We start from the raw sequence: 19,292 nt of genomic DNA on the forward strand, positions 1-19,292 counted from the left end.
ACTTAAGGTCTTCTGATGGGACCTCCCAATGGTCAAGCATTCTAAATGGCTTTAAGTTTTAATCTGATGATAAAGTAGAAGTTTCATTAAAAATGAAACTTTTCTGTACCATTGTAGAGTATTTTAGCTCAATTAATTACAAAGATTATTTTCAAACTGCAAAATGAATCATGAAACATATTAACAATATAAATATTAATATGCATGTATTGCATTCACAAGTCAGGATATTCTGCCTTTTGGCATTTAATTTAAAGAAAAAACTTAGCAAAGTCAGATATGTGCTATAAATTACATTGTTTTACATTATTTACACTTGTGTATCCCTCAGTTTGTACACCACAATATAAATGTGATTAATATGAATAAGTATATAGCAACAAATAAATTATTGTATGTTTTGTTCAAATCTCATACACAGTTTCAGTTTAAAAAAGTAAAAGGAATCTTGCAGAATTTATTCACAAAAGAAAAACAGTTTCTGCTTTGGAGGGAGGTAAGATGCCCTCATCCCATACTAAATCCAATTTTAGCCCAACCAGCAAGTCCCATATTTATAGGTAACTATCAATAATACACTATCAATAAATCATCATGTAAGCCTTTGTAGTTAATTCTGATTGTACCCCACCAGTCAGTAATTCTTAAAATATTGTAAGTTGATGAGATTTATTTAATGCGTGAAAATAACAAGATCAGTTCACCATGCCCTTGTTTTTCCTTCCATCCTTCCTTTGCTTTGATTGGTGATCAAATCATAGGATTTATAACCATTGGTTGGTGCGATGGTTTTCTCTCTCCCACTCAGGACCATACTTCCAAGGAGGTGGCATTGCAGTCGATGTCATCCATGTCTTCTGCTCAGATTGTGTCTTTGTTTCACTCTCAGGATCATGCTTCTAAAGAGAAAGCCCTCCAATCACTGACATCGCTGTCATCTGCCCAAATTGTTTCTGCTTCTGCCATCCAGAATAAGGCTCTTTCCCTCGTTGGCCCTCCAGTTAGTTATCCAGGAACAGCTGTAAGTACTTTGACCATAAATATTTGTTCCATATACCAACTGCAGTTGATAACACAGAAAGCTTCTTTAATTTTCATTTAACTACCTGTGTAAATGTTTTATGAATAAAACATGCTGTTCCTACTCGATCTAAAAATAGTAATAAGTTGTTTATTTATATCACCATATTCACTAAGAATTTTTAACTTGCCAAAAATAGCCAATTTAAGAAATTACAGTTTTCAAAAAGTTGTTCTGACTGGAATTCGCAGGGTGCAGGATCTAGGGATAGAGAGGGTGTGCACCCTGTTTTAAAGTATGGAGATGCTGCACATTTGGTGGTTAGAAAATAATGTTGATTTGCACAGTTTAAATTTTTAATTACATACTTTTTAATATTTTATTCAGCTCTGTATGATTGTGAACTGAGTTGTTGTTTTCTAATGTAAAAATTCATTACATGTTACTTACTGCTAGTTTACTGTGAAAAAATACGTCATAAGCCTCATTACAAAAAAAATGTATTCCTCATATTAAAGTTATACAAGCTTGTAGTGTTGAGTAGCCAAATTTACTTTTTGGTTGATTTGCTTTCAACATTTTATGGTAAGCCTATTGTACAAATTGTAAGCAGGCTTGTGGCTGAAGCATGTATTTTTTAGATATTTTCCATCATATACATTGGTTACAGTTTTATTCAATAGTTTTAGCACTCCCACTACAAAACTTATCCTGACATGAATGAATACCTGTAGGCACGAGATTTTAAGGCATTATTACGTTTTCAGTTTGAGAATAGTCTACTTCAGATTGATAAGTTATGTTACGTTTCTAAATGTAACAGTTGCGTATTAAAAATGTTATTGGAATTTAAACCATATTAATAAAAAAACAAAACACCATATAATAATTTAGTCTTTTCTTTATAGGAGTTTCTATAATTTTTTCAAATGCAATTTCTCAACTTATTTTATTTATTTATTACAGTTTTGGCCATCAGCAATTGGTCAAGCAGGAACCTCAGAGGAGTAAGTATTGATTAAAATTATGAAAAAAGACTTCTGACAAAAGATAAACGTTTGTACTTTGTAATATAAATAAATCACTAAAATTACTATAAAAACCTATTACATTATTGCAGCATTACAGTTACAGTAATTTCATCTTAGCGTTTTCTCTACATTGCAATAAAAAATATACAAAATTAAAGGGAATACATTTTAAAAAGTTTGTGAGTGACATTAAAATGAAAATAAAATATTAAATTAAATAGGCATGCAAAGATGTTGAAAACGTCACCCTCAGATTTACATATTTGACTTATATAATAACTGTAAGTTATATTACTATATTGAGTTTTTAAGGAACATGCCTTCCTACTAGATTGAGTTGCTTTTGTCAGTAGGAGAGCTGCATTTTGGACTTCCTTATACTTTCAATCTATCATTGTAAAATTTGCAAAATCTATTTAGTGACGCACACCCACTTTGCAATTTTGAACACCGCTATCTTGCTTAAACACCGTTGTGAGTGTTACGTAATTTATCTCGGACTAGTCTCTGATTTATTATGTTACGTACGTTACGGGCCCGGCATGGCCAGGTGGTTAAAGCACTCGACTCGTAACCTAAGAGTCACGGGTTCGAATTCCCGTCACGCCAACATGCTTGACCTTTCAGTCGTGGGGACGTTATAATGTGCGATCAGTCCCACTATTCGTTGGTAAAGGAATAGCCCAAGAGTATAGGATTAACAGTGTCATTTGTCAAAGACACAGAACCAACAGACACACAAGGTCTAAATTCTTCCCCAACTACATCAGCCTTTTTTATCAATGGCCAAATCAACAACGCTGAGTGACCTGGTGAAATTACGTCCATGTGTAAATACAAACGCACTGGGTGTTGCCTCCTTTTCTTTTTCAAAAACCAAAAATCGGACATAACATGACCAGATTTTTACAAAAATGGCAGACAGGCCTTGATGATTTTATCTTGAATGTTAGAAGATTTCGAATTAGAGGAACTGGATTTTTTAAATAAGAATCTTAACTTTAGTGGATTGGACAAGCACAGATTTTTTTTTCTGAGCTGGCAAGAATTTCTTTTTTTTACGAAAAGTATTGTTATATGTTAAAGTGTAATTATCAGAAAAAGCAGCTGCTTCCTGTTGTGTTTCAACTTTATTTTCATCCAAGTAATTAGGTCGTCACTTGTACAGCGTTTAAATTCTTCAATTACACATAACTGTCTTAGTTTGTCGAAACTATTCCCAATATGCACAGAATTACACAATCGATCAAAGTAATCCTAGTTTTCGTGGGCGTATTCTATATAATTTTGACTATCTTGCTTGCGATAACCTCGAATGTTTTGGTGATAAGCCTCCGGTACTAAGTCGTTTCCTTTGAGAATAGCTGCTTTAACCTTATCATCGTCACAGAATTTCCTAGAGAGAGTAGCATTAGCTTCTTGTGCTTTATCAGTTAAAATATTCTGTAAGAATAATGATTAAGTTTTGGTGGTTAAGGCAACCTTGTCAGAATTTTGGAAGTATGTATGAACTTTATTTTCATTAAATGATGGTAATTTAAAAATATTTGATTTAATATATCAAAGTTGTCATTTTGCCTTGGTCAATCAGGGTTGAGTATAATTTTCATTTCTTTTAGCCTAATTTCTTTCTCTGCTTCGATACGGGCTTGTTTGGCCTTGAGACGTTTACTTTCTTTTTCCACTTTGATACCAGCTTGTTCTTTCCCTTTTTTGACTTCAGTACGAGCTTGTCCTTCCTGGGCTTTGATACGGCTTTCTCTTTCTCAGCTTCGACGCAGACGTGTTCAAACTTGATTTGTTTGAGTTTTAACTGGGTTTCTAACTTGTCTTTACCACTCAACTGTGATTGGCTAATGGAGGCACTACAGTATTCCCCTAATGTTTCCTCAGAAAACAAATCGTAATTAAATAGTATTTCAATAATATGTTTTTTATTCCATTCTTTCACATTGATTTTTTAACCTCTAATTCTAAGATATTGGGCCCGGCATGGCCTAGCGCGTAAAGCGTGCGACTCGTAATCCGAGGGTCGTGGAGGCGTTATAATGTGACGGCCAATCACACTATCTGTTAGTAAAAGAGTAGCCCAAGAGTTGGCGGTGGGTGGTGATGACTAGCTGCCTTCCCTCTAGTCTTACACTGCTAAATTAGGGACGGCTAGCACAGATAGCCCTCGAGTAGCTTTGTGCGAAATTCCCAAACAAACAAATCTAAGATATTGGAAATTTTGAACAATTTACTTTGGTTATATTTTACTAATTGTTCAAGAAAGGGTGATTCAAGAAACCTTGATAATTAGACATGATCAAATCTTCTTCGTACTGACTGATATAAACTGAATCAAGATTTGGAATTTTAATTTAGAACGATTTTTGTCTTTAATTTAAATCCACGACGAATTCCCAATTTATTATGCTACGTACTATAATTTATCTCGGACAAGTCTCCAATTTCTTGTTACGTACGTTACGTATTACGATTTCAAATACCAGAAATTTGAATTTGAATTTAAAAGTTAGTTGAATGACTATATGTATCAAATTTATGCTAACAAGACTGAAACACATAATTTTCTCTCTTAACACAAATATATTTTAATATACAAATAATAATAAAATTAGTAATAACAGTTTTTACAAATAATTATTTACAAAAATTTTACAAACTCATAATCAATACTCAGTCTTCTTTCTCTTCTGGAACTGAATATTTTATCAACGGTCCATGTCCTCGTGAACCATGAGGCGTAAATTATTTTTATGTTGATGCACAGATAAACTTCACTTGACAGGAATGCTAGCTATTTCTATTCTTCACATTTGAGTTTTCTTCTGAAGATATGCGATGTCTTCACAGATATACTAATGTCTGAAGTGAAATGAGTTATAATGTTTTAAATCTATAAACGTTTCTGGTCAAATTATGTAGTTTTCCGTTTAATAAGCGTTTGTCACAACTATAGCATCCGATGCTTATAGTGTACTGACTGTAGCGACCAAACAATATACTGTCTCTTTTGCTAGCTTTTACACTCTTTAGGTGAAATTCTGGAAAGTTCAACAATATTTGGAGATAGCTAGTGTTTTCATAAAAGATATGTTGTTGATTCTTACTATCTGGAATATTCCACAAATTTAGAGAACAGGCGAGATTTATGCAATACACACCAAACAATATATGTTACATGCATCAGTGTATAGGGATAACAAAAGTTCTGTTAATCCATCTCAGCTTCCCATCCTTTAAACCAAACTAAAACTATAAAATAAATAAATAAAAAACTTTAAAGCCACCCATTATCATTCTTGTATATCTATTAAGTTTTGTTTTGTTTTTTAAACTCACTCAAATTTATTGCCTTCACAACATCCGAAGGCAACCCATTCCACGTGCCAACCAACCTATTTGAAAAATAAAATTGTGTCAGCTGAAGACAACTTCTACTTTGCCTAAGTCTGTATTTATGTTCCCTAGTTATATAAATCTCACTGTTAAGTATGAAAAGTGTTGATGTGTCAATATTATCAATTCCTTTAACTATTTTTTTTATTCAAGAGAAAAATTTAAGGATCTTAATCTCTCCTCATATGACAACCTCTCCGTATTAGGTACCATTTTAGTAATCCTACTCTGAGCCCTTTCCAACAGTTAACTGTCTTTCCTAAGGTAAGGAGCCCAAGACTGAGCACAATACTCCAAATGTGGCTTAACCAGTGACCTATACAATGAAATTATAACCTCTTTAGACTTGTATTCAATATTTCTGTGGTTACAACCTGAAATCATATTTGCCCTTCCACTGGCAACAGTACACTACTTTGTTGGCTTAATAGAGATATGAACCACTACACCAAGATCCTTTCCTTTTATAACACTGTTAAGGTTATTACCATCCAAATTATATTTATAATTCAAATTACAATAACCCATTTCCAATATCTTGCATTTATCATAATTAAAAACCATCTACCACTTATTTGTCCAATTAACTAAATGTTCTAAATCCTTTCATGAAGCAGCATCCTCCTCTTCACAGCTAGTAACACCCAAGATCTTGATATCATCAGGAAATTTAGAGAATTTAATGACCATTCCATCATCTTTGTCATTAATGTAAATCAAAACAAGCAATGGTCCTGAGACTGATTCCTGAGGTACACCACTTGCAACATTAATTCAGTTTGACTGGACTCCATTTATAACAACCCTTCGCCTTCTTCCATCAAATCACTCTTCTGTCCAATTAGCTAACTTATCCTCCACACCTATAGAGATAAGTTTCTTAATACACCTTTTATGTGGTACTTTATCATATCCTTTCTTAGTATCCAGTCACACCAAATCTACACCCTTACCTTCATCTATATATGCTATATCATTTTCAAAGCATGCCAACACATTTATACGGCAAGAGTTTCCCTTTGTTTAAATGACCTTACAAAATATTTTTATCCGACTTTTCAAAACTTTTCCCACGTATGACGTAAGACTTATAAGCCTATAATTACTGAGACAACTTTTATTTCCTCCCTTGAAGATAGAAGTGGCATTAGCTAATTTCCAATCTGTTAATACTTGTCCACTATTCAAGGACATGCAAAAATTGTGGCAAGTGGCTCAAATATTCAATCCTGACCTCCTTTAAAACCCTCAGAGAAGTATTATCTAGCCCAGAAGCCTTATCATTCATTAAGCTTCCCAAAGTTTAACAAGCTCATAATTTATGCAGTTGTCTTGTTCAACTTTGTTTTCATCTACCAATTCTTCAAGATAAGGAATACTGTTTAAGAACGAAGAAAAAGCAGAATTTATTAATCTAGCCATTTCATAATCATCAGATACAAGCCTTCCTTTGTCATCCCTCAAGGGTCCTATCCTTGTCTTAGCAATTTGTTTACCCCAATGTACTTTTAAAAATCCTTACTGTTCCAGACTCTCACTGAAATGATTCCAAAAGTCAAACTAGCTAATCTGCTCATCCCCACATATTAATTTTAGCCTAGCATTTAGACTTATTCACCTACTCGAAATTTCATCACCACAATTAATTCTTGGCAGTTTCCCTGACACAATTAATTTATGGATTTTATCTTTAAATACTTTTATCAATCCCTTGTACTTATTAATTAGCTCGTACTTTGAGAGTCTAGGGTTCGACATACCGGCAAACAAAACATGTTCGCCCCTTTTTAGTCCTGTGTGCGTTATAATGTGACGGTCAATCCCACTATTTGTTGGTAAAAGAGTAGCCCAAGAGTTGGCGGTGAGTTGTGATGACTAGTTGCCTACCCTCTAGTCTTACACTGTTAAATTAGGAACGGTTAGTGCAGATAGCCTTCGGGTAGCTGCGCGCGAAATTCAAACCAAACCAAAGCTTTCTATATAAGCCAAGGGCTAAATTCTGTTGCTCAACAGAATAGGGTCTTTACAATTCAGTTCACTACTTTTAACTCTAATAGTACTCTTTCTAACTTCAAGAATATCACTGTTAATCTTAGCTAATGCCTTACTTGCAAGTAAAAACTTAAACTCCCTTTGGAGTTCTGCTGTCATTTCCCACAGTTTATACTTTTCTTTATCTATTTCTTCAACTTTAGTTAGGATAACCTCCGACTTTTCTTCCAACCTGCAAACTCTCTATATAAATTGAACTTTCGCACCACTACCTTCCTTAAAAATGCATAGTAGTATAGCGTTCCCAAATAAAACCCATTCGTTGCACTTATCGCACCAAACAAATTGGAAATGCTAGTCCGCGAACTAGCCTTAACCATTATATTATTTTTTTAGGTTAACATAAATACTCGATACTGTAATTAAATACCAGTAGCCTGTTATTAACACTGTTGAGCCTAAGTTTGACAATTAATTAGTTTTTATTGTATTTATTAAGTAAAACAATTTTAAGTCTTAAAATCTTACGTTAAATTATATCTAAACCTAATGAACTGTATGCGTATTGAGCCTAAACTGTTGTACTGTTAAGAACTAAATTAAAAGCTTATATTTACTATTTTAGTCCTAATCTTACTAAATCTAAATACCTTTTTCTATTCAACTTTAATTTCTAAAGATAAAAATAATAAAATAACGTTCAAAAATCTACATTATTACCAGAATTATAGCTTTCTAACGTCTTCTGATTTCAAATAGCGTCCTCTATAGTTCATAGTCTCACATAGAGCATGTCAAAACTACAGATTATGTCATTTATGAATATTATTCAAATTATATGTTGCAAATATTTTGCAGTGTTAAACCATTCACTGCTCAACCATACGGCATAGCTGCCAAACCAACAATCTCAACAGGGGTTGTAGGGGTAGACATGTTAACGCCAAGTACTCTATCAACATGGGAAGGCCGTTCTATTGCCACACATAAACTTCGTTTAGTAGAATTTTCTGCTTTTATGGAACAGCAACGAGACCAAGATTCTGTAAGTACTTACTAGCAATTATTATTATTTCATTTCCCTAAACACAAAGGAAATGCCAAACTACTATTTAACAGTTTCAAAGTTTGTTAATATTGGAAATAAAACATTTTAATGATGAACTTGTTTTGAAACATTAATTTAACTCGGGAGGATTGAGGTTGTAAGAAGCTTCATAACATTATTCTTGTTATTAACACATGAAAAAAAAAAATTAAATGGAAAACCCAGAATACTTTCGAACGTAAGAAATGGCACCAACAATTTTTTTTTCCTATTTGTACTAGTTATTTAAAGAACTAGTCATATTGACTTTCATTCCTTGTAGAAAATAATATTACTTTTATTGTATTTAAATAATTGTTTTTAAACTAGCTTAAGCACCTAAGAAAATCTGAAAGTAATAAACTTATTATTCAAAATAAGGTTGTTTTTTGTACGAGTTGTCCTTGGACAGGCACACAGTTTAAAAAGAGACCAAGGTGGAATATTGCTTTAAAATGGTCTAAAATTTATTGAACTGAGAATGGAGAAATGATTAAATGAAGCATGTATTATGACAAGTTGAATATTTTTGCTTATTTAAACGATTTTATTTTTTATTTGATGTGTATCAGTAAAAGTTTCAGCCATAAGTGGTGCTTTTATTAAGATGCCATTAATTTTGAAGAAATAGCACTTCAGATTTACATTAGTGATATTAATTCAATGCGTTCATTTTGTGCTTTATTACGAAAATTTAACTTTCATTGTGTGATTTTAAATTAGTTTTTTTTTTTTTAAGTGTGCAGACTGAAAACTTGTGCTCCACATGTATTTTTGAATGGGCATAGTGTGGTAGTTTTCAGGGGGTTTGCATTGTGTGTTTTTGAAATTTTGAGGACCTAAGCCTAGTTAGCATAGTACTCTAGTACAAGTGAGATCATATTTAAATAAGTAATTTACTTTACAAAATGTATTTTAATTGGTAATCACCTGAGCCAATACACTTTTCTCTCCACACAGGTTTCTTCATTATATGGAGTTACAAAATGGAGTTACAATTATTGCTAGGTTGAACCAATACTTTCTTTGCAAGATAATGTATTATGTTTATTGCTATTGGTTATATTCTTAAAAAAATGATAGTTAAAATATGTAATGAAGGATTTAGAAACATGTAAACCTATAGCACTGGCTAGTCCACTTATATTATCTGGGAACATTATAAAATGAATTGTGATGTGAGATCTGACTACAAAGTAAAACATAATTTTGAAGAAAAAGGCCATGCTTGAAACATGTATTATATTCAAAATAAGCAAATGTCTCTTGTACTGTAAATAGACTTTTAATATTTTTCTTTCTATTTCAGTATCACAAACATCTTTTTGTTCACATAGGAGGTTTACCAGGTTACTCTGATCCAATACTAGAAGTAAGTGTCTCTTTCTGAAGATTAAATTCTGATTCTGTGCTTTCAATTTGTTGCAACATTGTTTCATTCAGTATGCTTTAAGACAATTTTTTAGTATCCTGCAGCATAAAAAAAAATGTACAGCAAAGTCTAAATCTGACATTACCAAAAGCTTAAATTGCACTTGCAGCAAGCCACCTTTTATTTGCAATGAGATATGTTTGAGGGTATTCCCAACTCATTGTAGTTGAGGGTTGAATCAGTCCATCTGCAATACCTCCCTCCCACTCTTGGCTTTTTGTTTATTCTATTAGTTTATTCTTGTCCCTGTGTCTTTTCTTCTAATCCATTAATATTGTCTGTTCTTTGTTGTAGATAAACACAAATGTAGTTTTTCAGGGCATTCTGCATTGGTGAATATATTCTTGGGTGAAGGTTGGTATGGGCAGGCTGCTTCACACTGCTTATATTTGAAGGTCTTTTGCAGATGGTTCATGGATACTTAACATTGTCTTTGAAAATATAGTCCTCCATTCCATTCCTCTCCCTCATTTCTTTCCAGTGCCTTTTTGAAGGCATTTCATGACTTTCTTCACAAAGGTGTCATTAAATGGGGAGATCTTTCTCATCTGGAATTATACTGTTTTCTGTTATTTTTCCCAAAAACACAAGAGATTTGTACATGGTCATTGATATGTTGTTGATGAGCTGCTTCTATGTTATTCCCATGTTAGCCATGGAGTTGTACTTTGCCCTTTGAGATTTCACCTCAGATATGTGGATGATAAATATCAATGAGTCAGATGCATATCCCCATCTCCTCTATATCCAGACTGTATATTTTCTTTATTCATCATGGAGATGTTTTAATTTGGAGCACTTCCCAGTGGACTTGCATCAGTTCAGTATGTGTTTTGCTGAGCAGTCTGGGCTTTTTCTCACCTGCTTCATTCCAGAGGCCTTCATTTACACCATTATATGAATGAAGGCTGCTACTTGCTTGGTCACAAGACAACTCAATCTTACATACTCAGTTTCTTTTCTGGAAAGCTGCAAGGTTGGGTTGGCTTGTCAAAGTGGGAAAAGTCTTACTCTTACACAGTATTTTGTTCATCTGTGTATTTTTAACTTCTTCCTCAATAGGGCTCATCCTTTCCTACTATAGTGAGGAGCTGGGGAATGTCTTGTATAGCAGCTCATTCTCTTCTACTGTGCAAGAGGTTCTTTTTCAAATGTGGGTTTCACTAGAAGCCCTTGTTCTTGGTTATGCCCAGATGTGCCATTTTTCACTTGGTTTTGATAAACCAATGGAGCCTTTTTCAGGATCCCTCAGTTGCCTCTGTTACCCTTCCTTACAGAAATTCTTCTTGATGGACAGATCAAGACAATACTACTGTGGGTGTTCCCCCCCTCCCCTCCTCATTCAGAATATTACCTTTTTATGAATGTCTTTCTGATTGGGGGGGGGGTATATCTCAACACTCAGGTTTTGGGGCATTGGACTGTCCTCTTTCCATATCATTCTCCTGGATCTTTAAAGCTGGTTGATAAGGGCTTATTTTGAGAATTCTGCAGTGGTTTCTACATCACCAGGCATTGGAGCATTCAGGACAGAAACCTGTTTTTAAGCATTGGATCTTTTGTATTGGACCCTTAGCCATCATGTTACTTTTTTAGCATGTTGTATTCCAGGTGCTCTAAAGTTGTTTGTGCATTGGCTATGTCTTGACAAAACTCCTTATAGGATGGTCTTTGGATCCTCATGTTTTTCAAAGGTTGTGTGCTTGGTGAGATTTAACAGATTTAGATACTTTTACCACTCATCTCAATTCACAATGTCCCAGTTTTGGTGTGCTGTTCCTCATTGTTTAGTAAGAGAATTTATTGCTTTCACTCAGGATTGAACAGGTTGATACTTGTATGTACATGTTCCTATTCGTCTCCTCCCAAAGGTTTTTGCTGTAATGAGGGCATTCTTTGTCATATTCTGTTGGTAGCTTCCTATTGGACAGCTCAAACATGGTTTCCACTGCTGCATGAGCTCTTGGTATTGCTCCCTTGTTTTATCTCTGGCATTCCTTCATCAGCTCTGCTCAGGTGTGCATTCTTTCTTCAAGAGTGGCTTTTGTCAGGTCTCTCACCTGAAGGGCCAGACTTTTGAGACATGTAGCTTCCAGCTTTTCTCATCTAGTTGCCTTTCCTCCATGGTAGTTTACAAATTTAAATACCATTCATGTCATGATAACATAGAAGTAAATCTATGAAGTACTAAAAATACATGATAGGCTAGAAGACAAGTTTTTGTATTTTTGGTGAACCAAGTTTTTAAAATGACCTTACTATTTTTGTTTTTTTCTCAATAAAGTTGCTTAATTTATTGATGCAATTACTATTGTAATTCTTTATAGGCAGTTGATATCAGGCAAATCTATGACAAGTTCCCAGAGAAAAAAGGTGGTCTTAAGGAATTGTATGACAAAGGTCCTCAAAATGCTTTCTTTCTAGTAAAATTCTGGGTAAGGTGAAATATATTCCTGAAAAATCATTTGTCTTCTATGAATATCAAGAATAGAACCTCTAAAATTAACTGAACTTGATTTTTAATTGATTTTTTGCATATTAATCTTTTGATTTTGACTTTGTTTCCAGTCAATTCACATGTTTTTTATAAATCCACTTTACATTTCTAAATTGTCAAGGTTTAAAGTTTCTAACTTCCTTAAAATTCTTTTCAAATTTGAGAAAGAAAGATGACATGAATTTTTTTTTTTTTCCTGGAAAGATTTACCTTAAGTCAAAACTGAGCAGTCTGCCTAAGCTCACTTCTCACAGGAAAAGGCCTACCAGTATATGCAGGCATGACATTAGAAGGTGCCATCAAGTTTGAAAAATTAAAGGTGACTTTACTGAAACGATATCAATTAAGTGAGGGAGGTTTTTGCTGATGCTGAAGAAACTGTTTCAGTTTGTGGAACATCTGTGGCAATATTTCACCAGATGAGTTGACATGGTCAAGTGTGAAAATGGTTTTGAGTGACTGGCAGATCTACTAATGTAAGAACAGTTCATAAACACATGTTCAGTTGACATGTAACTGTTCCTAAAGGAGAGACCATCAAAAGACAAAAAAATGATCAAGCTGGCAAAACAATTTATGGAAGCCCATGGAGGGATTATAACTGGTCAGGTGGTTAAGGTGTTCAACTCGTAATCTGAATGTTGCATGCTTGGATTCCTATTACGGCAAACATAACTGCCCTTTCAGCCATGGAGGCATTGTAATGTGATGGTGATGACTAGTTTCCCTTGCTGTTGTCTTGCACTGCTAAATTAGTGACAGCTAGTGCAGATAGCCCTCGTGTAGTTTTTAATCCCACTATTCATTGGTAAAAGAGTAACTCAAGAGATGGCTATGAATAATCATGACTAGCTGCCTTTCCTGTAGTCTTTCACTGCTAAATTAGGGATGGATAAAGATAATCTTTGCATAGCTTTATGTGAAATTCAAAACAAACTGGCAAATTAAAAATTATACAGCTAAATTAAAAAACTAGTGACAACTGACCAGAAGGAAGGGTCTACCAAAAGTGGAAGGAGGTTAATAGAAGGGAGAAGAGGTTTTATGTTTTATAAAATGGGACATATTGCAAAGGAGTTCAAGTCCATTACCAGAAAGCAATAGCAGAAGCTAAACATAAAGTAGCTGGGCCTGTTTACAGGGATAGTGCTGGCAAGAAAAAGAAACCATGGATGATACTGCCAGAAGAAACAATCAAGAAAATGTATTAGATACAATACAAGAAGATCCCTTGGTGTGGATTCCTGTACATGGTGAGGGGACCTCCCCGGGAAGGTTCTATTCTTTCAGGTTACCTCCTCTGGGATCTAAACATCCACCCACGTGTTTACCGTGTGTAGCGACCTGTGAATGGGAGGAGAGTATCCTGGTGGTTGAGGGGTCCAACCCTAACACACCACTTTGGCCTTGAATTCCTGTAGACAGGCAGCCTCTGGGTGGTCCCCCTTGGATCAGTTGGCTGGTCCACTTGGGCTAGGGTCAACCAAGTACCAGTGTTGGAAGTTCTCAACGGGTGTTGTGGACATTGTGTCTGCTGGTGTTTTGGTATAGTGCTCGCAAAACCCTGGCATTGTTGCTTTGTCCTTGCTTGACATTGTAGTGCATCCCCTCGTAGGGCTCCATGGTGGGTGGGGTCACTGGGCACCAAAATTTTCTCTTTTCTTATGGATCCTCCTAATAAAATTTTAAATTAATGAAAAACAGTCAACAGGTAAAGGACCACGTCTTGAAGACTCTGATCAGCAATCTTCAACGTCTGTACCACCAGTTCTACCACATTTCCTCATCCTACATTCTTTTTCAGAAAAACCTTTAGGGCAAATGTTCCCCTTTTTATTCAGAAGGGACTAGAGGGACTTGCTGACTCTCCAAAGTCAGTGAAGAAGCTTTGATCTGGAGACATATTAGTTGAAACATCCACATCCCAACACAGTGAACTCCTCTTGAATTCAAATGCAATTGGGGATGCACGTATTGAGGTTACCCCTCATGCTACCTTGAATTCATCATGAGGAGTTGTTGTTGAGAGGAATTTGAAGAATGTCCCAGAGTCGGAGATTCTCACTGGTTTCTCCACTCAAGGAGTTTCTGCAGTGAGGTGCATCTCCACTCACAAAGATGGAGTTACACTGCAAACAAATATCCTCATTTTTACATTTACATCACCACGTGCACCTGCCACCATCAAGGCAGGTTATCTAAATTGCAGGGTACAGCCATACATTCCAAACCCTCTCCAATATTTCCAGTGTCAGAGGTTTGGCCACTCAAAGAAGCCATGTCATGGTTCCCTGACAAGTGCTCATTGTGGTGGCATGGACCCACATTGTGTCAACTGTAATGGTTCTCACTCTTCCCACTTTCGTTCTTGCCCTAAATGGTTGGAGGAAAAAGAGGTGCAGCATTTGAAAACGACTCATAACATTAGTTATCCTGAAGCTCGAAAATTGCTGTCTGCCACTTTATCTTGACCATATGCTGCTGCACTTCCTTCCACAACTACAGTGGGAGTGCAGACAGATCTCTCTGTGCCTCCAAGAGAATCATTCTCAAAACAAATGAAAAGCCTTTTGACCTCCATGGTTAAAGTTGAATCAACTTCTACACCCATTTTTGTTCCTTTTGTACCTTCCAACAAACCCCAAGATCCACATCCTTTGGTTCCAAATAAAGGCATTTTTTCAGATACATCTTTTTTGCTGACCCCAAGATGCAAAACAATCATTTGTTTGTGTCCTCAGTCACTGGAATCTCCTTCCAACAACAAAGGCCTGCCCAATTGACCCAGGGCAGGATCCATGGAGGTTGATAGACCTCCTCCAATTAAGGACAGTATGGAAAAACGATGTCGTCGTAAACAGAAGGATTCTCCAACCACTTCACCTACGCGTCATTAAAAATGGCCCCCTTGATACAATGGAACTGTCGAGGTTTACGTTCTAATCTGGATGACATCAAAACACTGATTGCTTCATACCATCCTGTATGTCTTTTCTTACAAGAAACATTTTTAAAACTTGCTGATACAGTCACCATTCAGCAGTTTTCTCTGTACAGAAATGACAGGCTGTGTGATGGATGAGTACATGGAAGGGTGGCACTGTTGATTGATCAGCATGTTCTCACTCTGTCTTTGTCACTCAACACACCCTTGGAGGCTATAGCCATCTGTGTTTCCTTTGGTCATGCCATCACTGTTTGTTCTCTTTACCTGTCACCTGGAGAGACATAGCATCAATTAGACCTTGATGCTCTCGTTGAACAGTTGCCGTCTCCCTTTCTAATCCTGGGGGTCTTTAATGGACATCATCCCCTCTGGGGAAGTGCTGTTATTGATAGGAGGGGTCTCTGTAGAGCATATTCTCTCTGATCACAACCTTTCTCTTTTCAATACTGGTTCTTCCACTTATTTTTATGTACCTAGTCATTTCTTTACTGCTATTGATCTCTCCCCTTCATTATTCTCCCATTTTTCAAGGAGAGTTGACAATAATCCACTAGGCAGTGATCATTTTCCTATACTTTTGAGAGAGACTGGCAGTGGTCGATACCATCCTACCCACATGCCCTGGTGGAAGCTGGATCAGGCAGCCTGGGCCACTTTCACTGCTTTTGCAGAACTTGATCTTATCATTGTCGGTCAGCCATCAATAGACGACTGTGTTATACAAGCAAGCTGTTCAGTGTATTAATAAAACCTCAACATGTTTTCCACTGTATCCTCGTCCGTGGTGGTATCCTGCCTGTCACATGGCACGGAAGGCTCAAAAACGGGCCTGGGATACTTTCTGTAGATATCCCACACTATCAAACTGCATTGCTTTCCAGCGGGCTTGTGCACATGCTAGGTGGGTAAGACATCAAAGCCAGAAGGAATCTTATATTAAGTTCACAACTAGCATATCTTCTACCACCAGTTCTAAGGTCATATGGGAGAGGGTTGGAAAGGTCAGTGGGCACTACAATTCTGTCCCCCTCTTGATCTTAATCTCTGGCCAAGAGGTAGCTGATGTCCAGAGCATCACCAATACTCTAGGTGAAAGCTTTTTAATCATCCCTTTACACTGGTGGAACTGAAAATGGCCCTTCATCAGTCTGGCAGTACATCTGTTGGACCAGATGATGTACACTATGACATACTGTGCCATCTATCTCCTCCTTCTCTTGATATTCTTCTAATTGTTTTTAACCATATCTGGCAGGAAAATGTTTTTCCTAATGCCTGGTGCCAAACTATTATCTTACCTTTCTCTAAGTCTGGGAAAGATCCCAAAATTCCTTCAAACTACTGTCCAATTACTTTGACAAGCTGTCTCTGTAAGACCTTAGAGAGGATGGTTAATGCTTGTCTTGTTTGGTTCCTCGAATTAAACAACCTCCTCTTGCCCATTGAATGTGGGTTCCAACGACAGCACTCCACCATGGACCACCTAATTAGATTTGAAACATCAATCAGAGACGCTTTTCTCAAACGACATCTTGTGTCAATATTCTTTGACATTAAGAAGGCTTATGACACAACATGGAGGTATGGCATTCTGTAAGACCTCTGCATATATGGGTTACATGGCCCACATGTTTAGTAAAAAATTTTTAACAGACAGATTCCAAGTTCATGTGGGTTTGACACTTTCCTGTTCTTTTCTATAGGAACTTGGAGTCCCTCAGTGCTGTTTTTTGAGTGTCAAACTTTTCAGTATAAAGATTAATGCCATCACTGAACAACTTCCTCTCACTGTTGCAAAATGGGCTCTTTGACGACTTTCACATTTCGTGTCAGTTGTCGAACATGAGATATTGAGCAGCAACTACAAACTGCCCTTGATCGTGTACTGAAGTGGACCTCGGCGAACGGCTTTAATTTCTCTCTAAAACCATCTGCATGCAGTTTTGCCACCAATGGGGTATTCACCCTCATTCTGAACTCTGTATCGAAGAAGTTTCGCTGCCTGTGGTCCCTGAGACAAAATTCTTGGAACTCATCTTTGACTGTCAGCTGACCTTTATACCACACTTAAAGCAGCTACAGGTCAAATGCACTAGAGCACTGAACATCCTCTGTGTCCTCTCTTCCACCAGTTGGGTAGTGGTTTGATGTTCTGTGTTAGATATATTGTGCTCTTATTCAATCAAAACTCGACTGGATCAATGGTCTATGGCTCTGCCACACCATTGGCCTTAAAAATGCTGGACCCCATTCATCATCAAGGACTTTGACTCTGCACTGGGGCTTTCTGCACCTCTCTAGTTCAGAGCTTATACGTAGAATCTCATGAACCTTCTTTGCACCTTTTGCCATTTGCAACTGTATTATATTCTTCGAAACTTCATTTCTTACCAAAGCATCTCACCTGGGGTTGTGTTTTCCTTCCTCTTTTGGGCCATACATTTTCAGAACAGACGATCTGCCATTGCTCCTTTTGGCCTTTGCGTCCAGGTGCAATTGGATGAATTGGATCTGTCCTTGGATAACATTGCAGAATCCACTGGTCAGCTCATCCCACCATGGCTTATTGCAGTCCCCAAATGTGACCTTTCTTTAAGTCATCTGAGAAAAGCAGGTATTCCTGATTGGAAGTACTGTGTTTTATTTACTGAACATCTTTTGAACCATCCTTCCATTCCAATTTATACGGATGGTTCCAAATCAGTTGACTTTGTGGGCTCTGCCATGGTTTGCTGCAGTTCAGTGGTTGTGTGCAGAATACTCTCTACATCTTCTGTGTTCACTGCTGAACTGTATGCCATTTCTCTTGCCCTGGATCACATTGAAGCTAAGCAGTACTTCAACTGCACTATTTATACTGACTCGCTTAGTTCTCTACTGGCCCTGGAATCACTTCACATTGGTTCACACCCTGTTCTTGCTGATATTCAAAACCAACTGGCTCATTTCTCATTAACATCTACTTCTATCCAGTTTTTCTGGATACCAGGACACGTCGATATTTGCAGGAACAAGCTTGCAGACACAGCAGCTAAATCTATCTGCTCTGGCACTATCACCACTGTACCTATTCCATACATGGACTAAGGTCCTGTATTCAAGGCTCGGCTCCATGCCAGCTGGCAGTCAACTTAGAGTGAGCAATGCAAAAACAAGCTTTTCCAAATAAAATCCTATATTGGACTTTGGTCATCTTGCTTTTAGTAAAGATCAGAAGGAGAAAGTTGTTCTGACTAGACTACACATTGGTCAGTTTTTTAACTCGTTGTTTTCTTGCAATCGTTACGACTCTCAATGATGGCACTATTTTAAACATGTTCTGTCCCAAGGTTTGTCCATAACATTAGACTGTTATTGGTGACGGTATCACTGTCCATCTTGATAGCTTAGTTTTTTAATGGCAATTAATCTTTTTAATGTTATTTGTGTTTTATATTTCTTCATTAAACCTTTTTTATTGTGGTTCTCTTTTAAGTTACAATCTCTCTAGTTCGGTTTGAAATTAGAAAATGGCCGTAACATTAAATAACTCGACACCAGGACTGGAAAGGTCAACTTCAGGTGACTGATGCTGCTGTTTGAGCTACCTGTTAGTTGTCCTGGCGAGTTATTATTACAATTTTGCTGCATGTCTTTTAACACTTTTATTACTTTACCCTTTGATAATGGCTGTAATGACACACAACCCAGAACCAGGACTGGAAAGGCCAACTTCAGGTGACTGATGGTGGTTCTTGTACTTGCCTGTTATTCTTCCTGGCATGTTATGATAATTACCATTATGCTACAGAAAGTCCTTTATAACTTCTCTTTCTGTAGTTTCTCTCTTAACATGGTAGACTGGATGTCAACATTGGTTTTAAGCTGTTTGTTTTTCAAT

General features: G+C 36.5%; 1 protein-coding gene across 4 annotated transcripts in view; it reads left to right on the forward strand.

The window, feature by feature from the left end:
* The window catches only part of LOC143225484 (transcriptional enhancer factor TEF-1-like), a 127,480-nt gene that overhangs the window by 97,054 nt on the left and 11,134 nt on the right, over positions 1-19,292 (forward strand). For 2 of the 4 annotated variants that reach the window (XM_076454971.1, XM_076454972.1), the window contains 5 exons: positions 809-1,021; positions 1,988-2,028; positions 8,308-8,494; positions 9,846-9,908; positions 12,296-12,403. In XM_076454971.1, the coding sequence (XP_076311086.1) occupies positions 809-1,021; positions 1,988-2,028; positions 8,308-8,494; positions 9,846-9,908; positions 12,296-12,403 (612 nt within the window). The remainder of the gene's footprint in view (positions 1-808; positions 1,022-1,987; positions 2,029-8,307; positions 8,495-9,845; positions 9,909-12,295; positions 12,404-19,292) is intronic. The other 2 variants (XM_076454974.1, XM_076454975.1) reach the window with 2 other exon arrangements.

The sequence above is a fragment of the Tachypleus tridentatus genome, chromosome 9, assembly GCF_004210375.1.
Source record: "Tachypleus tridentatus isolate NWPU-2018 chromosome 9, ASM421037v1, whole genome shotgun sequence".
In the NCBI taxonomy this organism is placed as follows: Eukaryota; Metazoa; Arthropoda; class Merostomata; order Xiphosura; family Limulidae; genus Tachypleus; species Tachypleus tridentatus.